Source organism: Cannabis sativa, chromosome X (assembly GCF_029168945.1).
Source record: "Cannabis sativa cultivar Pink pepper isolate KNU-18-1 chromosome X, ASM2916894v1, whole genome shotgun sequence".
In the NCBI taxonomy this organism is placed as follows: Eukaryota; Viridiplantae; Streptophyta; class Magnoliopsida; order Rosales; family Cannabaceae; genus Cannabis; species Cannabis sativa.
In genome coordinates, this window is record NC_083610.1 from 84,086,267 (window position 1) to 84,106,776 (window position 20,510).

A 20,510-nucleotide genomic window follows, 5' to 3' on the forward strand; every position below is an offset into this window, starting at 1 on the left:
ATGAAAAACATTTTATATCCCCACAACCTCAGCCTAATAGACTTGTCGAAGTTCAGAAGTTTATTACAGTAAAAATGATGACAACATATAGAATGAAATCCCCAGATCAAATGGAAGAGAAAGATGAAACCTGATAACATAGATTATTAAAAACACAAATACAACATAAACACGAACTAAAGGAATCCCTCTATTCAAAATATTGTCTTTGGTAGAGAAGATGAAACAACATATAAAACCATATAGCCTTTACTGGGTGGAAAAAATGATCTTACTTGCTCGGTATTAAGATCATCTGATTTGGGAATTAGGAGAACAGAGCAAACAAGATGCATCTGATCCAACGACAGCAAGATTACAAACAGTACAAAGCTGACCTTCTTGTGCAGGCACAAGATGAGAGCAGGCATTCTTCTGTCCCCGATATATGGGCACATATGTTGCCCCACATACAACAAAAGGGTTCTTGAACTCATAGTTCAACTGGGAGGCCTCCAACAGTTTTTGCTTGGTTATCTTTGGGATTGGTCTCCAACAGGCGTCTTGCAAAATTTGTTGCAGTGATAAGATTACCAGCTTTGTAGCACACAGTAATCTCAAGTGAATTATTTGCAAACTACAGTGGGTGAAGTAGGCTGCCAGCTCTTGTTGTTGAACTGGATCACCCTCACTTTCCTTCCTCTTGAGCTCCAACTTCAAATTCAGAACATATTCCTTTACGATAATAATTAATTCTTTTATTTCATCAACCTCTCTCCGTGAATCTACAAATATCAGAGGAATAGTATGTAGAATACTTAGAAAAAGGCACAAAGCCTCTTGAAATTTCCATTAGTTGTTGCCTTATATGCATCTTTAAGCTTCTCATCCAGCTTAGAAAGTTTGAACACTAGAACAGGGGAGCCTTTGGCATTGGGGCTAGCTGTTTCACTCCATCCCCTCTCAATCGCAACAGAAATCACAAGAGCTGACGAGAAGGCCCTTAGATAAGAATGACTACCCATGTGTAACTCAAGGAATAATGATTTTAATGGAGCAAAATTGTGTAACTCAAGAAAGAATGACTACCGAATTGCAGTATCAAAATTACTGGCAGCTGCATGTTCAGCCGCAAGAGATGACATTTGGACCCAAATTTGACTATTGGCCATACCAGGAATTGGGACAACAATTATTGAGCGGGCATTGTTGGCAGATTTTGGAGTTTCAGCTTTAGGTGGAAGCTCAAGATCTTCAAGATCCCATCCTCCCTCATCATTTTCTTCATGTACCTCCCCATCATTATAATTAAGCTAACGATACATCGTTGCCATTTTGCAAGTGTTATACTCGAAGTTCGGTTAAGTACCAAAAACTGACATGTGTCACATGAGAGGAACGTGAGTCAACTCAAAGAATATAATAATGATCTTGTATCATTACTATAATTAAATAACTCATTATAATTAAATATAAATTTAATAGAAAATGTTCAAACTCGCTCACTGGGTAGTCTAACGCGAGACAAAGATAGTAACTATTAAACTGGTATCGACGAGTTGCATGTCTGTCTCGGGATATACTCAAATTAATAGACAAGAAGAGGATATTCACCCACTCGAGCAGAATAAATGTGACAACACACTACCGTCTCGCGTTACACATAGTGAGAAGATTACCTCGCATAACCAATGCTAATAAAAGAATACGACAAGACGAATTATATCTTCCAACACTTAGCATTTTTTCCTTATTAAGATGGACAAGGAGGATAACTCATATCCAACAAGACATGACCTTCCAAGTCAGCAATAACCGTCTAAAGAATAAAAATAAAAAGCGGTTGGATAGTTATTAGATATTATCCCATATGTGATTAAATGAAATGTGGGAATTATCCAAACTTCATGAACAGTTATATTGAACCAATCCCAAAAAGATTAACTGTCTCCCTATAAAGGGACAGCAAAATTTGAGAAAGAAAATATTATTATTCAAATATTGATATTGTATTTTGTACTAAAAGATATCCCTAATAATGATTCGTGGAGTATGTAGATTTTAACTACAAAACCACGTAAAAAATCTTGTATTTATTAATTATATATTCATTTTTGTAGTATATTTATTGCAAAAAGGCTATTTAATTTGATTAACAAAAATCTGCGTTAACAGTTTAGTGCTTTCATTGAGAGTCTTGGTGATAAAAACTCCGAAAAAATTCCTCCTTATAAACATTATCTACCCATACTCAATGGGTGGTGATGATCAACACAACAATAATAAATTTGAGGAAACAACCCATCGCCCTGGCAAAGAGCCCATGGGATCTCAAAGCCCAACACTTTTGAAATACCACGTTCAAGGAGGAACGATGGTAATGGAGAGTGCCAATAACCAGATACGTGCCTAGGAGTGAAGATGCTTGTGACCCAACTAGATGCGATCCATTGGTGGAGTTGGAAAATAGGCAACTTTGACAATGGCTGAATCAAACTGATGAAACACTGAGTTGGAGTGAGAGGCTACAGCAGCCAGGGCCGCATAGGTGATAGTACCTCAGAACCAACCTGATCCTATAGTAAGAAGACCACGAGGAAGACCTCGAGGATCTAGGACCAGGAGGCAGGAAACAAACTAGGGGAATCCCCAAAATACCCAGGAAGAAGAACCTGGAGGTACAAGGGATGCCCCAATGAATAATCAAACAAATAATACTAATGCAAGGAATCAAGAACATCAACGAGATGTTCCACAAACTTCCCATGGATTTGCTAACCAAGGGAATGAACGACCTGACGTGACAGATCATCTCACAGGAATGAAGAGGCAAGGCAGCCTCGACCAGGGAACCAGGGAATCCCTCGCAATAATGAGAGAAACTCGGGAAATCAACTAAGGACAAGCGGGCTTCCTCCGAGACATACTCAACGTCCTTCTCGAGCAGATACCAAAAGTGTACACACGTACTTGAATAGAGGACGCATTTATAATCTCTTCCAAAGGAGAAGGTCGGTGCGAGATGAAGCAAGCTCAAGCTCGAGACAATCCAGGTCTCAAGGGCATAGTCGGTCAGATAGACAAATGTGAGAAGGAAGTAGATCTCGACGTTATTATGCTGACCAAGAAAGCATAAGCAACTCACAGAGTTATCAATCCAAGAGTTACTCGGAGACAAGATCTGTGAGAAATTATGAAAGAAGGCAGCCTGACCTTCGTGAGCACTTAAATCAATGACAACCTGACCTTCGCGAGCATCTAAACCAAAATACACCTGATTTACGCAATCAGCTCAATAAAAATACAAATCACAAGTGGATCCCAGCTACGAATAATTGAACTGAAGGATAAATTCAGAAAATATCAAAATGGAGAACATGAAAAAACTTCAAAATAAGGCTGGTAATTCTTTTCCTTTATCTTGACATTTAAAGGAGAAATGCATTTCCAACTTTGTTTAACTCAATCTTGTGATAATTTTTTATTCTGTTGTTGGAGAAATTAAACTTCCGCCCAACCCCACAATATTTGCGATCACGAAACTATACCTATTGTTAAGTAAGTGCCTAATCGTTTGAGTTAATCCTCTCGGGTTTGTGATATATATATATTTGAAGTATGATAACTGTATCAATAACTAATATAAAGTAGAACAGAAAAATTATTATATTACTATTCATTCTCTAAAGTTTCACTTGACGATCCTCTGCTCCAGACACAATCAGTGGGAGTGTTGGATGGAATGAGGCCCAATTAACACCCGATCATGACCTTCTAAGACATATTTAATAACAGAATCAACACCTCCAAATAAATCTGAGTTCATTTGACCCAACCGTAAGATGCCATCAACATGAGCAGATGTGACTAATTTCTTCTTAAGAGCACTGATGTCCCAAACACGAATAATTTTATCTAAGGACGCTGAGACAACAAGGTCCTTATTTATGAAATGAGGCACACATGACATAATGATTGTGCCTGGTAAGCGCAGAAAATGTACGGGATTGCCAATTCAAAATTCTGATGGTTTGGTCATCACTAGCACTAACAATCCAAAAATATGCAAACACATAACTAAATTAAGATAACTGACATTACGACCCTCGTCCAAAAATATGCAAACACCAACCTCACCATTTACTATATTGTCAATGGCTTATATTAGTAGTAGATAAGAAGAATATCATTATAAAATGCTTTAATTTTTTTGCAATATCAAAAGGCATTAACAGCACATAAGAATACATTAAATCTCGTCAATTGCAGTAAATCAGCATTCTCATAATTCATATTAGGCAAGAAATAGAACAAGCAAGCAATAATAATATTTTATCAGCGTTGAAGAATTCTACCCCCGAAAACAAATAGTGGCTGCGACTTATGGAAATGAATGCCAGGAACTGGCCCATCGTGCTCATCAGATCGATTAATGAGAGTCCCCATCCTGTAATCCCAGAGCTGAATCACACCACTATAGAGACTTGCCAAGATCGATGGCCTTTTACTACGAAAACTTGCCCATTCACTCTATTACTCTTGGTATAGAATTTCATCAACTTCGTTCCCGCTCAATTTTCAAACCATAACACATTGAAATCCAAAACCAAAGCTAAATCAACAAAAAGGAAATCTTGAATGTGAATCATTCGAATAAGCTATCCAAACAAATATTAAGCCAGCTCCGTTCAGTTTTTGAAAAAGTGATGGACAGTAAGCGCATTTGGGATTGCTTGACAAAATTTCGATCGAAGCCAAGAACTTAGCTTTGCTTCAATTTGAGCCAAAATCTTAAGGAATGAGTTTGGGATTACATTGCTTCAATAGAAGATATTATTAAAAGGAACAAGAAAGAGAGCAGAATTGTACCTACCTTAGATCTTAGAAAGAAAAGAGTGGATCAATATGATTCAGGCATTGCCAGCCAGGGATCAGAAAGAAGGCGTAGATCAAAATCAGAATGCAAATTGTAGACAAAAAGAGATGGATTTGGGTTGTCTGGTAGATCTGCTTCTGCCTTGTGCTTTTCTTGGGGAGTAGTAAACAAGTTTCAATGCACACTGCTTTGCTTCCTCCACTCTACTCTCCCATTTTAGATTGAGTTAAAATCGCGTCATGTGTCTAAAAATAAAATTTTACACTTTTTTTCTTTTTTTTTTGGGGGGGATAATTTACCCTTCTTCTTTTTTTTTTCTTTTTTTTTTTAATTAATAGAATTCATAAGATAAGTTTCCACATTTGTTAAGTTTTCACTTATAATTTTTAGAGTAATTTGCGGCAAAACCCCCTTAACTATCAATTTACTTGCAAAAAACCATCCAACCTCATATTTTGGTGGGAAAACCCTCCAAAGTACTATTCTGTTTACATTTTAAGATGTCGTTTGTCCAGCTCCTAATTTTGCCCACGTGGCAATGACAAGTCACTAAAAAATTATCCTATGTGGCCATATTTTACAAAATAAAAATAAAACTTTAAGAGTAATTTGCGGCAAAACTCCCCCAACTATCAATTTACTTGCAAAAAACCATCCAAAAAACTTTAAGGTTGGATGGTTTTTTGCAAGTAAATTGATAGTTGAGGGAGTTTTGCCGCAAATTACTCTTAAATTTTTTGTTTTTATTTTAATTTTTATTTTGTAAAATATGGCCACGTAGGATAATTTTTTATTGACCTGTCATTGCCACGTGGGCAAAATTAAGACTTAACCAGGCTGAATAGACGACACCTTAAAAATGTAAACGAAACAGTACTTTGGAGGGTTTTCCCACCAAAATATGAGATTGAATGGTTTTTTGCAAGTAAATTGATAGTTGAGGGGGTTTTGCCGCAAATTACTCTAATTTTTACTCTTATAATAAAAAATATTTTTGTTTAGATATTATTAAAAAAAATTGTAAGTAAATTAAAAATTATGTAAATTATAGTAATTTTAAAAATAGTTTCTCAAAATTCTTTTCAAAAAAGCTATAAATTCTGTTTTTTTAAAAATAATTTTTTATCTTTTATCTAAATACTCTTATAAGTATTTTTTTAATTCTATAAGTTAAAAAAATTATAAAAATTAAATCAACAGGATATTGCAATAGTTATAAAAATTGTGATGTTTTTTCTTTTTTAACAACACAAAATTTATGATGTATTCTTATGAAAATATGAATAATATCTTTAAAAATGGAGTTAGAATTGAACTTTAGGGGTGCCAAAAAGAAGAAATTAAAATGAAGGGGTCAACTATAAATTTTAAAGTAAGTTGTGTATAAAGTAGCTCACTCCTAAATATCTTATTCTTAGCTAAAAAAGTTGTTTATACACCTAAAACACAAACAAAAAAAAAATAGTATTTTTACCTTTTAAATTTTCGATATTACTTGATTTTGTCCCTTAAAATATGCAGCTTGTTAAAATTCTTCTTAAAATATAACAGTTGCATAATTATGCTCTTTTTGTTAGATTCTGTTTCTTTTGCCATTAAAAGTTAGTATTTTACCCCTTGAACTTTGACCAATGCAAAATTTTACCCTCTTTTATTAAAAAAATTAATTTTAAAAAAAATTATAACAATTGAAAAACTGATAAAAATATTAAATTATTTAAAAAATATTAAGTTTACTTAAAATAAACCTAAATTATTATTAAAAAAATATTTTTAAATTTTATTTTATTTATAAACACGCACCTTACAAAATGAAACTAAAATTATTCACAATCTAATAAATAATTTGAAGAAAAATCAAACTTATTTATATTTATAAACTGATATCTTAAAAAATAATTAAAAATTCTATAAAAATATAAAATTATTTTGTAAAAAATTTAGAAATTAAACTAAAAAAAAATATTATATTTACTTAAACAAATCTAGATTTTTTAAAGAAAAAAAAAAGTTGAAGCTTATTCCCATAAAATTTAGTTTTTACAAAAATTAAAATTTTAATATTTTTTTTACATCTAAATAAATTTTTTCATAATAAATAAATAATTTTTTAAATTATTTAATTAGTTTTAAAATTTTAATTTCTTTTTTTTTTTTATTTTCTTAATCAGTAGAATAATTTTTTTTAAGATGTAAATTAATTTTTTAAGATTTACTAAAAAAAATGTTAAATCTTTCTCATTATTTTTGAGGGGTACGCTTTGATAGTTGTCAAAATTTAGGGGACAAAATTAATAATTAACAAAAGTAAGTCAACATTTAAATGGAGTAATGAGACGGAACCTAATAGAAGACTATATTTATGTTAATGTAAAAGTTCAGAGAAAATTCTTAATAAGTGGTATATTTTAAAATGTGAAATCAGTTTTATCAAAAATTTAAGAGGCAAAATTACTAATTATTCAAAAAAAAAAGAAAAACAAAAAAAGCACAATTCTTCTTTGAAAATTTATAACTTGCAAATATTCTTAGAAAATTGTACATCAACCTCAAAATTATAATTCATATTATTTACTAGTTACTAATGTTATTTCTTCAACTCTTTTTAAATATATACAATATAATTACACTTCTTAGTACAAAATTAAACCAACTTCTACGTATATAAATATATATAAAATTAAACTCTTTTTTTTTTACAAATAGAAAATTAAACTTTGTTTCGCATACAAAACGAAAACTTATTTGCATTCTTTTAAACATTTTTTAATAACAAACACATTTTTCATTTTAGTAGTACAATTTTTTACTTATTTCCCAAAATCCTTTTTTAATTTGTAATCAATATCAAAATGTTTAGGTAGTTCTATGCACACACGTTATTACATTGACATTTACTCATTGATAGACACAAACAAACAAAAAAAAGGCACTCGTTAAAGACGAAGAAGAAGAAACCATGACAAAAAAATAAAAATTAAAAATGACACAGATTTCACAATTGTAAGGTGCGATACAGCTGCGTCGCAAGCTCTAGCGCAATTTAGCTCCTGCGACGCATCTTAGGATTATTGCATGGGAAATTTGATTTTTTATGCATGATTTAAGGGTTAATTGGTTAGGAAAACTTAAACTATTGGTAATTGTTAGAATATGCCCACTTTACCTAAATCCCAAAATTACCCCTCTGAAAATCACACACCCTTTCCTCCATTCTCTCTGTTCAACCGTCCCAACCCAGCCCTCCCAACCCCAGCTGAACCCCAAACGGCCACACACTGGCCCACGGCGCTCTCCCACCGACCCACCACGCACCATCATCGAAGCACCACCACCGACCCACAATACCCACGGCGCACCCCCTCTCTCTTCCTCTCTCTCAACCCGTGAGGACCACTCAAACGCACGACTCACCTCCACCACCTCCGACGACCACCGAGGACCACCCACCACCTCTGACGAAGGACCCAGCTCCCCTCTCCGGACCCAGCCCCCTCTCTCTTCCTCTCTCTCAACCCGTGAGTCTCAACCAAAAACCGAAAAAAAAAATACCAGGGGTCCGATAGGTCCGATGCTCGGACCGATGGGGTCCGATGGTCCCAAAAATCGATTTTAATAGCATCGGACCGATGGGTCCGATGGTCCCCCCAAAAATCGATTGGTCCGATGCTCGGACCGATGGGTCCGATGGTCTTGTCCTTGGGTCCGATAGTCTTGACCTTGGGTTCGATGGTCTTGACGAGTGTGTTTTTCTTGGATCCGACCAAAGTATAGTCGGTACCGTGCGGTCTCGATCGGAGTGGTTCTGTGGGTCTCCGTCGGAGGCGTCTCGGTCAGAGGTGGCGGTCGTCTCGGTCGGAGGTGGGGGTCGTCTCGTGGTGGGAGGTGGGGGTCGCGCGGTTCGGTTCAGGCGAAGTGGGTAGAGAGAGTTTGTTTGAGAAGGAGAGAGAAATGATTAGAAATTATGAGGGTATTTTAGGGGTTTTGGTAAAAGTATTTTATTTTTAAAATTACCCTAATTATTGGTTCTCCTAACCAATTATCCCTTATAAAATGCATAAAAAGTCAAATTTCCCTATTGCATTTGAATAATGTAATTATAAAATATCATATTATTAAAATCAGAATAGGGGAATTTTCATAATTTTAAATTATAAGTTTGTAAAATTATGATTTTTAAAAGTTAATTTTTGGAAAATTTTATAAAAAAGTTAAAAAATATGAAAGGAAAAAAAAAGTATAAGGTAACTGGTTACCACTCTTGTTATGGTTACTTTTACTTGGCTTCCCTAATTTGTTTTAAATTTTTCTTAAATTATTTCCACAAAATAACTTTTGTGAAGAAAAAAACATATTTTTACAATTAAAAACCCAAAATTTATAGTTTCTTAAAATAAATTGTTCCAATAATTCTTTTGGATCGAATTATAAACAAATATTTATGTTCTCCATATTTTTAAAACCGTAAACATAAACTTGATGTCATTCCAATAAATAAAAATTGTTGTTAACAAAAGTCATCGTTATTCATTAAATAGAATATGAGATGATATGGGAACACATAAATTATATGAATTTGACGCACACTTATGTGATAAATAAATTCAATTAATAATTTTTATTAATTTAAGGTAGGTTTCACTTGTTAAAGTGTCCATCACATATGTGTGTGTTAAGTTTGTGTAATTTAATTTATGCGTATGAATATCATTACTTGTTGCTTTCAAAAAAAATATATCATATCATTACTTGTAGAATATTACAAGTTATAAATATATAAATTGATAAGAAAGATTTTATGGTAGATTAAACCTTCTTATTTTCTTTACACTCATTCTAATTTATTAATTATTACAATTTATTATCTTAATCAAATAAAATAAATATAATATAATATAAACTAATTAACAAGCCTCTTCCAAAAGCGTAAAAACATATAGTATATGTATTTTTTAATAGGGAAATGCTAAAAGACAGTACTATTGGTGCTTAGTACATTCTTCGGTATCATATTGTTATTGGTGTAATTAAATATCGAGTCTCATATAACTTTAAAAAAATAAATTTTAGAGAAAATCACTAACCAATCGTAGGGCAAAATTTATAGCAGGTGTTTGCCGTACCACTAATAACAATACTCTTTTTAATATTGAACTCTAATAGTAGTGTATAATGTTGGTCAAATTTAAAGCATATTAAAAATTATGCTAACTTTAATACAAAATATAACATGAGCTAAATTTACACCACAATAAATATTACAGTTTTTATTTACTTAATTGTCACTCATTAATATTAAAAACTCGTATTTTTGCATATTTCAATAAATTATTTTAATGTTGAAAAATGTGACGGTAAATATCTGCAGTGACAAATTGGAAACTTATTACTACAGAACACAAATTTGAAATAACAGAATAGAAATAATAGTGCAGAATATAAAAACTTGACACAAGAGAATCATACGTGGTATCAGTGTTTTTTAAAATACTCCTAGTCCACGGGCCCATGCCCAAAGAATGAAATCAATTAATAAAGTCTCAAACAATTACAAATACAATTGACTTAAACAATTTAGACTCTCTAAAGTTTTGTCGTAATCATTTGTAATTTACTTTGCCATCTAATTTATGAACAACACTAGACAACGAAATCCTTTTGTCTTTTGATGTGAAGTGCTTATTTCCTCCCAAAGTAAAGCTAGGGCACGTCTTCTCCCGAAGACCCTTCTCTTGTTCAATGAAGTTCTTCAACCTATTCTAAGAACAATATAAGAACAATAATATAAAGACTAAAACCTAACTGAACATTGTAGGTTTCCACAAAAGAAACTCTCTCCTCACAAAGATAAAAATATGAAAAATGAATCTAGAAGATGTGAGAAACGTTTGGCTATTCTCTAGATCCTAAAGTGCACTGTTTAAACCCTACAAAACCTTTTAGAAAAATGAATCTACAAAGTGCACTGTGTGAACCCTGACTTGCAGCGACAAAATTGCACTTTGTAGAGACAGATCAGGTCAAAACGGGAAATTTTCCAAATAAGACTAATATCATGATTTGGTCTTCAGTACCTCCCATAAAAGAATTATATGATCTGTTACATACAGGTCAAAAATGAAATTATCAACTAGCAAAAGGGAAAGTCAACTTTTCTAAATTTAAGCAAACTTTCCATATAGAAATTTTTTTCTCTTATATGACAAGTTTCTTAAAAGAAAAAAATACAGCTATTAACCAAAGATTTCTAAAAGGAAAAGGGCAACCATACACACGAAAATAATATAAGTAAAATATATTTATTTCTCAATAAATATTCACATTAATTAAAAAAATATTTTGACAATTAAATTGTAAAAAAAAGACTCTACAATCTCCCTGTTTGTCACTTTAAGTAATCAAAATAATTTTAATTATTAAACACATGGAAAACAAAATTAGCAAGATTACAAAATAAAATTTCCTTAAAAAACACACCAACAACACAAAATAAAATGCTAACTTTAACAAAAGTAAACATATAAAACAAACTCAAACTCCCTTTGAAAAAAGAGTCCAGATTTTAGTAAATTAAAACCCTTACTCTTACTTTTGTTTATCTATAAGGGCCCAAGATAAAAAAAGAAATCAAAACAAAGTGCAACAAGACATCAAGCAAACATAAGAAAAAAGAAAAAGAAAGAGAACACTAATCTTGAGGCTCATAAAACTGAACCAAAGTTGACAATTACTTCGACATCTCTTGTTGAACCTCTTCCATAGCAGCCAAGCAACTGCTCATCAAAGCCACTTCCTACTTGACTTCGTGCACTACTACAGGAGTAGAATTAGAACTTGCAGCAGCAGCAGAGGGACTTGCACCAACAGAAGCCTTTGGGCGCTTGGGGAAGGCTCCATCAAAGTACTTCGAGGGTTGAAAAATTATTCCAATAAAAAGAGGCTCAAGAGTCTCATTTAGATGGAAAACATTCTTCTGAGAGGAAAGAACCTTATAGATTAGGTTAGGGAAAATAAACTTAAAGTTTGGTTTCTTACCTTGACAGAAGGAAACAATTTACTCCATGATAAATGAAGTCAAATTAATAGAAACACTATTAGTGATCCGATAGAGAAGAAAGGCCAAATCTTGAGACACCATTGTCTTGTTGGAATTTGGAAACCAATCGCTAAGGTCAAACCACATTAACAAAGCATGACCATAGGTGAGATGTGTGATGCGGACACCATGACCAGTGGGCCATTGAACTTGTTCACCGGTGATCTTGGAAATGATCAAATCACGTTTAGAAGAGACGACCTCACTTGCAACATTTTTCAAAAATTGTAATGTTTTAACTATATCATCCTCGGTAAAAGAAAACCAATGCCCTCGGTCATAAACTTCGCCAAAGAACTCAAAATTTTCATCAAGCAAATCATCAGACAAGTTAGCATAAAATTCTTTGACTATGCCATCAATATAACCTTCAAAACTAGATAAGTACCCTCCCAATTTCTTTGTTGTAAACACTTGATAATGCCATAAACTTGATGAGCACTTAAATCGAAATTCCTCTCATTTTTAAATTTATGGGTAGCATACAATTTCCAATTCCTTTAATTATCATTATAACAAAACCTAGAATTGAGAGCTTAAGAGGTATTACCAGAGGAAGAACCCTTCATTGGTTGTTTACCCTTTTCTTTGGATGAAACCTTGGTTGTAGAAGCAGAATGAGGAGTTATTAATGAAGATTTGGTCAGTGACACTTTAGGAGACAAATCAGAGGACACTTCATCTTTTTCTTCCTCGACAATAGTTTGATCTTCCTTATCTTCAGTTGATTTAAGATCTTCATCAACAGAATTACCTCTTCTAGATGAAAAGGTTTCATCTCTTTGGAATCAGTTTCCCAACTAAAAGCCACTAGGGGCTCTTCTTCTTCTTCTTCTTCACTTGAGGACACTAAAGGAGGGTTGAGTTTGAACCTTTTAGCAGTAAGAAAAGGCTTGTCATGATTCTTTTTTGTTCGTTCTTTATGTTCAAGAGAAGCTTGCTGAGCACGAGTTTGAGAAGAGGGTCCTTTCAGAGTAGTTGTTGTAGAAAGTGCACCAACATTAGTAAATGGAGACCAAGACCATTGAGAATGAGATTCCTTAGCAGTAAGAGGAAGATTGTGGTCCGGTGAGGATGGAGACTTCGAACTAGAGAAGAAAACATCAGGCTTAGGGATATGACCAACAAATTTTTAGACTCGAGACTTTAATTTGCCCTTGCTTGAAGAAGGAAGAGAAGGGGACACCACAACAAGAACTAGAACAAGGGCCTGAGACACAAGTGATTCCTTCGATTTGGATGAAGATGGCTTCTTGACTGAAGCTTTCTCTAATTCACACCGAGGAGACAATGAATCGACTGTTGCAGGGGTAGGCGCTGGACCAATAATAGCAAACAGAGATTGTGACGGCTTAGGTACGGTGTTGGATGGGGTAGCCTTGGTGTCGACCAGTTTCCTTGGTTAACCAAGGTTCTTTGTTTTGGCCATGAAAGTTTATGAAAAACAAAGAGAGAAAAATTGAGAAGAGAAAGATTGGGGTAGATGAAGAGTGGTTGTGAGAAATTCTGAAAGCAAATTAGTATATATATATAATGAGAGGGAAAAAGAGAAGAGGAAACCAATTTAAAAAAGAAAACAAAAAAATAAGGACTTTTTCATTTTTACACTTTAAGGTTTTTTTTTTTTTTTTTTTTTTGCATTTTTACGGAATTCTCCAAAGAAAACCCTATTGTAACTAGCGAAGCAACCTAAATCGCAACTAAAAATCATATAGTAACCCACATAGAAACCACCGGAGAAACCACTTTAGAAACTCAAACTATAAATTTGAAAAAAAGTATATGGAGTATTTTGCCAAAAAAATAACCTTTCCCTCTTGATAAAAAATGCCCCCTTTTTTTAGAAGTCTTTCCTTTTTTTTATTAAGGCACCAAAAATTAAAAGAAAAAAAACAAATGAGAAATTTAATCAAGATTTCTCAATGATTTGAATTAAGTGCTGAAATAAAAATCTAAGTCAACAATCTTAAAAAATCAATTAATAATAAATCATTTATAAAGGGAAACACATCAAAAAATTCAAATAAAGCACAAACAAATACTTACCAAAGAAAGACAGTTGATTAAAAATAAGAAAAAAAAAATCAAAATACATGAGTTCGAACTTAAGACGTTGTTATTAGTTGGCATGTGATACCGTTACTTTATACTAAACAAAACTAATTTGAATGTTATACGCCATGCATGCATGTTGCCATTATAAAAATTATTTTCGCTAGCCATCCAATTTAATATAATTATAAATATATATAGTAACATATTTACGTAAATTGTAAGTAGAATAAATTATTGTGTAGAGTTGTTCTCATCGTAATACAAACAACACCAAGTACAAATCGAATCACGTCAATAAGATTTCTCAATATTATTTTAGGAATTTCCCTTTGTCTCAGTCTTGATGACTTTGCACTATAAAACCCCACGAGGCCCGAAATAATAAGCAACACATGAAAATGTGCATTTATTACTTAAAACATATATCTTAAGTATATATAATTAGTGCTATACTATATACATATATATCTAATGGCGGCCCAAAGTTGTCAATCCGAAATCGAGCAAGTGATTCAATATTCATCATCGTCCCCTGTCACAATTTCCACCAATAATAATGATATAAATTATGATCAACAAAGTTTGCCGACCACTACGATGATTATCTTAGTGGATAGATTACTTAATTCTTTAAGATCTATAGTAACAAAATTTCATGCAGGATATTTCAGAATCAGTCTTTCACTAGGTGGTCAAGCTTTGCTATGGAAAAAATTTATGGGACCAAGAACAACTAATGCTACTCATTCTGTTGTCCTGATGATCAACTCGACGTCGACTTTTCTTGTCCTGTGGTCTTTTGCTCTTTTCACACTAATCTTTCTTTCTCTTATTTACCTCTTGAAATGTTTGTTTAACTTTAAGATGGTCAAAGCTGAGTTTTTGCACCACGTAGGAGTAAATTACCTTTTCGTCCCTTGGATCTCTTGGCTACTCTTGCTCCAAACGGCACCGTTTCTCGCCCCTACAACACCCACTTATTTGATTCTCTGGTGGATTTTCTCAGTCCCTGTGGTTCTTCTTGACGTGAAAATATACGGCCAATGGTTCACCAAAGGGAAGAGGTACTTGTCCATGGCGGCCAACCCTACAAGCCAGTTGTCCGTGATCGGGAACTTGGTCGGGGCACAGGCTGCAGCTCGGATGGGGTGGAGAGAGAGCGCGGTGGGGCTGTTTTCCCTGGGTATGGTCCATTATTTAGTGCTTTTTGTGACACTTTATCAGCGGTTAGCAGGAGGTGACCGGCTACCGGCCATGCTGAGGCCTGTCTTCTTCTTGTTCTTCGCGGCGCCAAGCATGGCCAGCTTGGCTTGGGAATCCATTGTTGGTGATTTCGATATGGTGTCCAAAATGTTGTTTTTTCTCTCCCTTTTCCTCTTTCTCTCTCTGGTAAGTAATTAATTAATTTTGATATTAAAATATTAATTAATTAAGGCCCATAAAATACAATAGAATAGAAAATTGATAATTAATTAAGAACAGTAGTACCCAGTACTTCTTGTAGGTGACGCCTCACAATTTATTAACGATATTAGTATGACACTGAAAAAAATACTAGGCAACAATTTTACAATTTTCATTAATTAATTATAACAATGGTTGATATAATAACGTGGCTAAGTATGTGCATGCTTTTCTTAATAATAATAAAAAGAAATTATGTGCATGGTTTTAGAAAAATACTAATGGGCATTGCTAAATACCACAATAAATATTATATCATTATTGGTTCATGTGTTAAGGTATAACAATATACTCCTGCTTTTATTATTGAGTCAAACAATATATATGCATGCAAATAGCTTATTTGCATTCAAACGTTTGACCTTATTTTCAAGTGGTATTCATTATAATATATACGTTTATTTATTAGTGTAATTAATTAATTAACAGTTTTTTTTCTTTTTAATTTGAAGATATGTAGACCAATGCTTTTCAAGAGGTCAATGAGGAGATTCAACATTGCATGGTGGGCATACTCATTCCCAATGACCGTACTAGCTTTGGCTTCATTTGAGTACGCAGAAGAGGTGAAAGGAGGGATTGCTCATGTCCTAATGCTGTTACTCTTTGGCCTCTCTGTTTTGGTGTCACTCACTTTGGTCGCACTCACTGTCATAAACACAAAAATGCTCTTACCCGATAATGATCCTATTACAACCACTCTTTTTCATAGTACTAGAAATAATTTATTACCTTTAGTATCCACCACCACCACGTCTCCTCACTAATGTCTTTGATTACTTTCCAATGGGATATAAATTAATGTAAGTTTAATTAATAAATACATAGATAAAATTTGAATTAAGTTTTCCATGATGATATCATGATTATGAGTAATGATGTGGTCTATCATTAAATATATTTTATCTTCTATATTAATGCATTTTTGTATAATGTTTGATTAATTGATCAGTATTGCTATATTATATGTGCACCAAATTTTTTTGAAGCAATCATAATTTTCTGAAATAAGATTTTTTTTTTTTTAGAAAAAAAACAGAGCACCTGTTATTACATTACTACCTATATATGCATGCACTTAAATTTTACATGACAATTTTTTTCAACCGCAATCATAATTTTGAAGGTTCATTAGTTTAGAAAGTAGCCTAACTTTCTACAAAATTTTATACAAAGCTCCATCAATTAAAAAAAATAAAGATATATAGTAGCCTAACTTTGCAATATATATTTTGATATTAGGAAATTATTACTACATTTAGGTACGTCATGGGGAGAATTGAACCTTATCAAATTTTGTCTTGACCATTTGATCAATTGATCTTATATATAAATATATATTAAATTAATTAATTTTGTATACTAGCTAGCTAATATTGTTGAAAATGATCTGTGTACAAATATAAATATATATCATGTATAGATCAAGATAAACATAATATACTGATTATATGATTTATAATATAATCTGCCAAATTTCCTCGCTTCATTTTGACGTGACTCGCGAATCACATACCTACGTTGAATAAGTTTTATGGACTGATGCACGCATTTTCTGAACACCAACACAACAAAAATATATTAATTTCAAACCAAATTATATTATATTAATCATCAAACCTAATCTCTATCAAAAACTTAGGTATATATATAATTTTTTGTTGGGCATTTAGGTTAGGTATATATGTAAATATACTTAAATTGTATAAATTGTCTTCTTCGAACTTAGTACGACGACTTATTTTGTATAAATTAGTAATAGTTTTATCTGCAACTCTGGCTTTATATAAATTGGTTTAAAGTTTACGTCGTCACCTACCTCACCCAGGATGAAGTTTAATATTAAGAGACTAAGAGATCCCTCAAAAAGATCCGTCAAAGTCATATGTTTGTAAAAGTCTGGTACTGTGTGTTTATAGGAAAAGAGAATTGCTAAAGGAACTAGTGCTTATTATTTTTCTTTTTGTGTTATAATTAAATATCTCATCTTATATATAATTTTAAAAAAATAATTTAAAAGAATATCTCTAACCAATAGCTACATATAAAAAATACTACTAGTATCTAATAATAAGTACCCTAGACATTATAAAAAGTAGCATAATATTGAAACATTTTAATATTAAATTTATATATTTTAATTTAATAAATAATATAAAATATCAAGAGTGCATTACTATAAGTCTATAATATTTTGCACCTTAAATCAAATATAGGATTAAATAGCTAAACAAATCAATGCAGCTGTACTGTACATGTGTATGTAAAGGAGTAGGAAAAATAAAAGTTCGTCCTTGTCCATTAATTTGCTTAGTTTGCAATCCAGCTGTACATGTGTATCCTTTAGTTTCCGATCGATTTGCTTAATTACCTAATTACGGTGAAGACGTCATTCCTAAACGACCTCACCATATGACAAACAAAAAATATGAGAACAATACAACAAATTATTTAAATTCCAATTTAGTAAAAAAAAATAATAATAATAAAAATCTGAACAATTTGAAAGCTTATGTAGAATTACATTATACCATGTTATGTAAAAAAAAATTATTTAACGTTCAAATTTTTGTGTGTTTTAATTTTATACAATTAAATTTTTTTTAATTTTTTTTAACAACTCTCTTAAATTTACTTTTATTTACTAATTTAAAACGTTAGCTAAATTTCACAGTTAAATGTTAACTAAATTTCCACTATTTACATTTGTGTATACATAACATGTTTTCGTAAGATTTAAGATTTTAATGTCACGTGACATAGATATTTACAGTAACAATCTCAATTGGCATCAAAATAATTTTTAAATGATACTGCAAATTTGCATATAAAAATAAGGGTAAATACTATTTTGGACCCTCTATTTTACAAAAGTTACCAATTGGACCCTGTGTTTTGTTAAATGACAAAATGGACCCTGTATTTTCTAAAATAGTATAAATAGGACCCTGAATTGATTTTTTTTTTCAAAATAAAGTTTAATTATAATCCGATCTAAAAGTGCTATGACAAAACTGTTTGCATTTTTTGTATCTGTTCGTATTAAGCATTGTCTTCAAGTTGGTTGTATTAAAAAAAAAGTTGTCAAAAATTAAGCTCAGGGTCTTATTTTTACTATTTTAGAAAATACAGGGTCCATTTTGTCATTTAACAAAACACAGGGTCCAATCTATAACTTTTGTAAAACACAGGGTCCAAAATAGTATTTACCCTAAAAATAAACTTAAGGAGTATTATCACAAAAAAATAAATCAAGAGATTAAGTATATAAAAATTAACATATAAGAAAATTTTGTTGCTAATTCTCCCCAAAATATTATAGCTTATGTGTGTTGAGCCTATTGGGGTTTTGAGTGTTGAGTTCACTTAAATTATTCTTTGTCACTATAATCATCCACATAAATCAACACCATGATAAATTAATTGTAAACTTACATAATGTTATAGTGTGTATTTTTCACCTAGAAACTCGAGATCAGGCTCCCATAAGGATGACACGTGGACTCATATCCCTCGAGGATTGCTGAGCTGTCAGAAGAGGACCTCTTAAGAATAGACCTTGCCTGAACCAAACTCAGCGAGATGATGTGACACTGACAGAGTCTGGTCGCATTATTACCCCTCGCGTAATGTAGGACCAAGAAAGAATTATACAAGTCTCGCATATACCGAGATATATGCGATAACTATGAAGACTTCTCCTGCAGTTTAGTAAAGATCGTTTCTTTACATAGCGAGTTGGTCCGAATGACCTAACATGTTCGATGACCCAACAAGGACTCACATGCCCTAGGTTGTCGACGCTGACAAGGTATCCGTATACGCGACTCGATTAGGACGCAGATACCTAAGCGTGAAACCCATTAGCCTCATTTTAACAGAACGCACCCTAAGCCTACGAGCTTGTTCGAGTATATGAACAGACAACTTGCACTATGAAAATTGCATACATTGTTGTATTTAGTAAAATAGATTTAAGCTGTTCTTCATTTATTCCATTTATATTTTTCTTAATTTAATGCTAATATTCAATGTAAAACGGCTCAAATAATTAAGTTCTGTGTAACCAAAGGAACACTTGCTTTGTATATAAAAGAATGATCTAATATGAATAGAACAAGCTAGAAAATCCTTGCAACAGTGGACTAAGCAGACTGTGATTTGACTGAACCACTATACCTCTTCGTGCTCATTATTTTTATTAGTTTTTTTCAGTCAGTCTGTGAAGTCTCAGTTGCATACTCGCCATTCTGGGTTGAGTACTCGCTCTCTTTTATTATATAATTATATTTTTATTTTTATTTGGTGTTGTCAAAATTCCTCCAACAACATTTGGCGTTGTCTGTGGCAATCGTATTTATTTTTGATTTTGAAAGAAAATTGAAATGGGTGCAAATTAGACGAACAGAAATAACAACACGGGATCCTTCAATGTCGGAACGATGAATGTCCCACTCCCAAGCAATGGAGCGAATCCAGTTGACACAGTTATTGGGGGTGAGGGACGAACCACTGTCACTCCCCTCAATTTATTTCCAAAAATTGCCGGTCATGCCAGAGAAACATCGACACTAGCAGCCACCATAGGCCACTTCTTGCCTATCACACCAGTCGTGGTTTCTGAAGGTATTATCCAACTAACGACGACCCAGTATACAACCATGCAAGAGGAAATGCTTGCGTTGCAGGCCGAAGCTAACAGGTGAGCCAGGACCTGACGTCCACCTCGAGTCCCGAACACACGTTCGGGCAATCCTCAAGTAACTACCACGAATAGGCAGCGAAATGAACGTCTTAATAATAATCATATTCACAGAGAACAAGAAAATGAGCAGGAGGGTCTTGACTTGAACCAACCCACATAATTCTATGTGAAACAGAGAGCCAGCCGTCCATAACACTGGTCGCACTAGGGAGGAGGGACCGCAGGAAGAAGACCCTGAGCAACGAAACCCCCGAAGCCAGGCTTAGCCATGAGTTGAGGTAAATGAAGTTGACTCTCATTCTTCTTCCACTAATAATCGCTCTTGAAGTGTTTAT

At 33.0% G+C, this 20,510-nt stretch overlaps 1 protein-coding gene and 1 pseudogene across 1 annotated transcript; one reads left to right on the forward strand and one right to left on the reverse strand.

Moving 5' to 3' along the window:
- Positions 1-111: 111 nt before the first annotated feature.
- LOC115696774 (coatomer subunit alpha-3-like) lies at positions 112-13,380 on the reverse strand (annotated as a pseudogene).
- Positions 13,381-14,311: 931 nt separating this feature from the next.
- Positions 14,312-16,333, forward strand: LOC115703214 (S-type anion channel SLAH4). Its single transcript, XM_030630728.2, has 2 exons — positions 14,312-15,395; positions 15,923-16,333. Exons 1-2 carry the CDS (start codon positions 14,478-14,480, stop codon positions 16,235-16,237), a joined length of 1,233 nt encoding a protein of 410 aa, XP_030486588.1. The 5' UTR covers positions 14,312-14,477; the 3' UTR covers positions 16,238-16,333.
- Positions 16,334-20,510: the final 4,177 nt, after the last annotated feature.

Bases quoted from the DNA above. Each gene is read 5' to 3' on its own strand.
- LOC115703214 (XM_030630728.2), top strand. From the start codon at position 14,478: ATGGCGGCCCAAAGTTGTCAATCCGAAATCGAGCAAGTGATTCAATAT. The intron at 15,396-15,922 runs GTAAGTAATTAA...TTTAATTTGAAG, and splicing joins TTTTCCTCTTTCTCTCTCTG to ATATGTAGACCAATGCTTTT.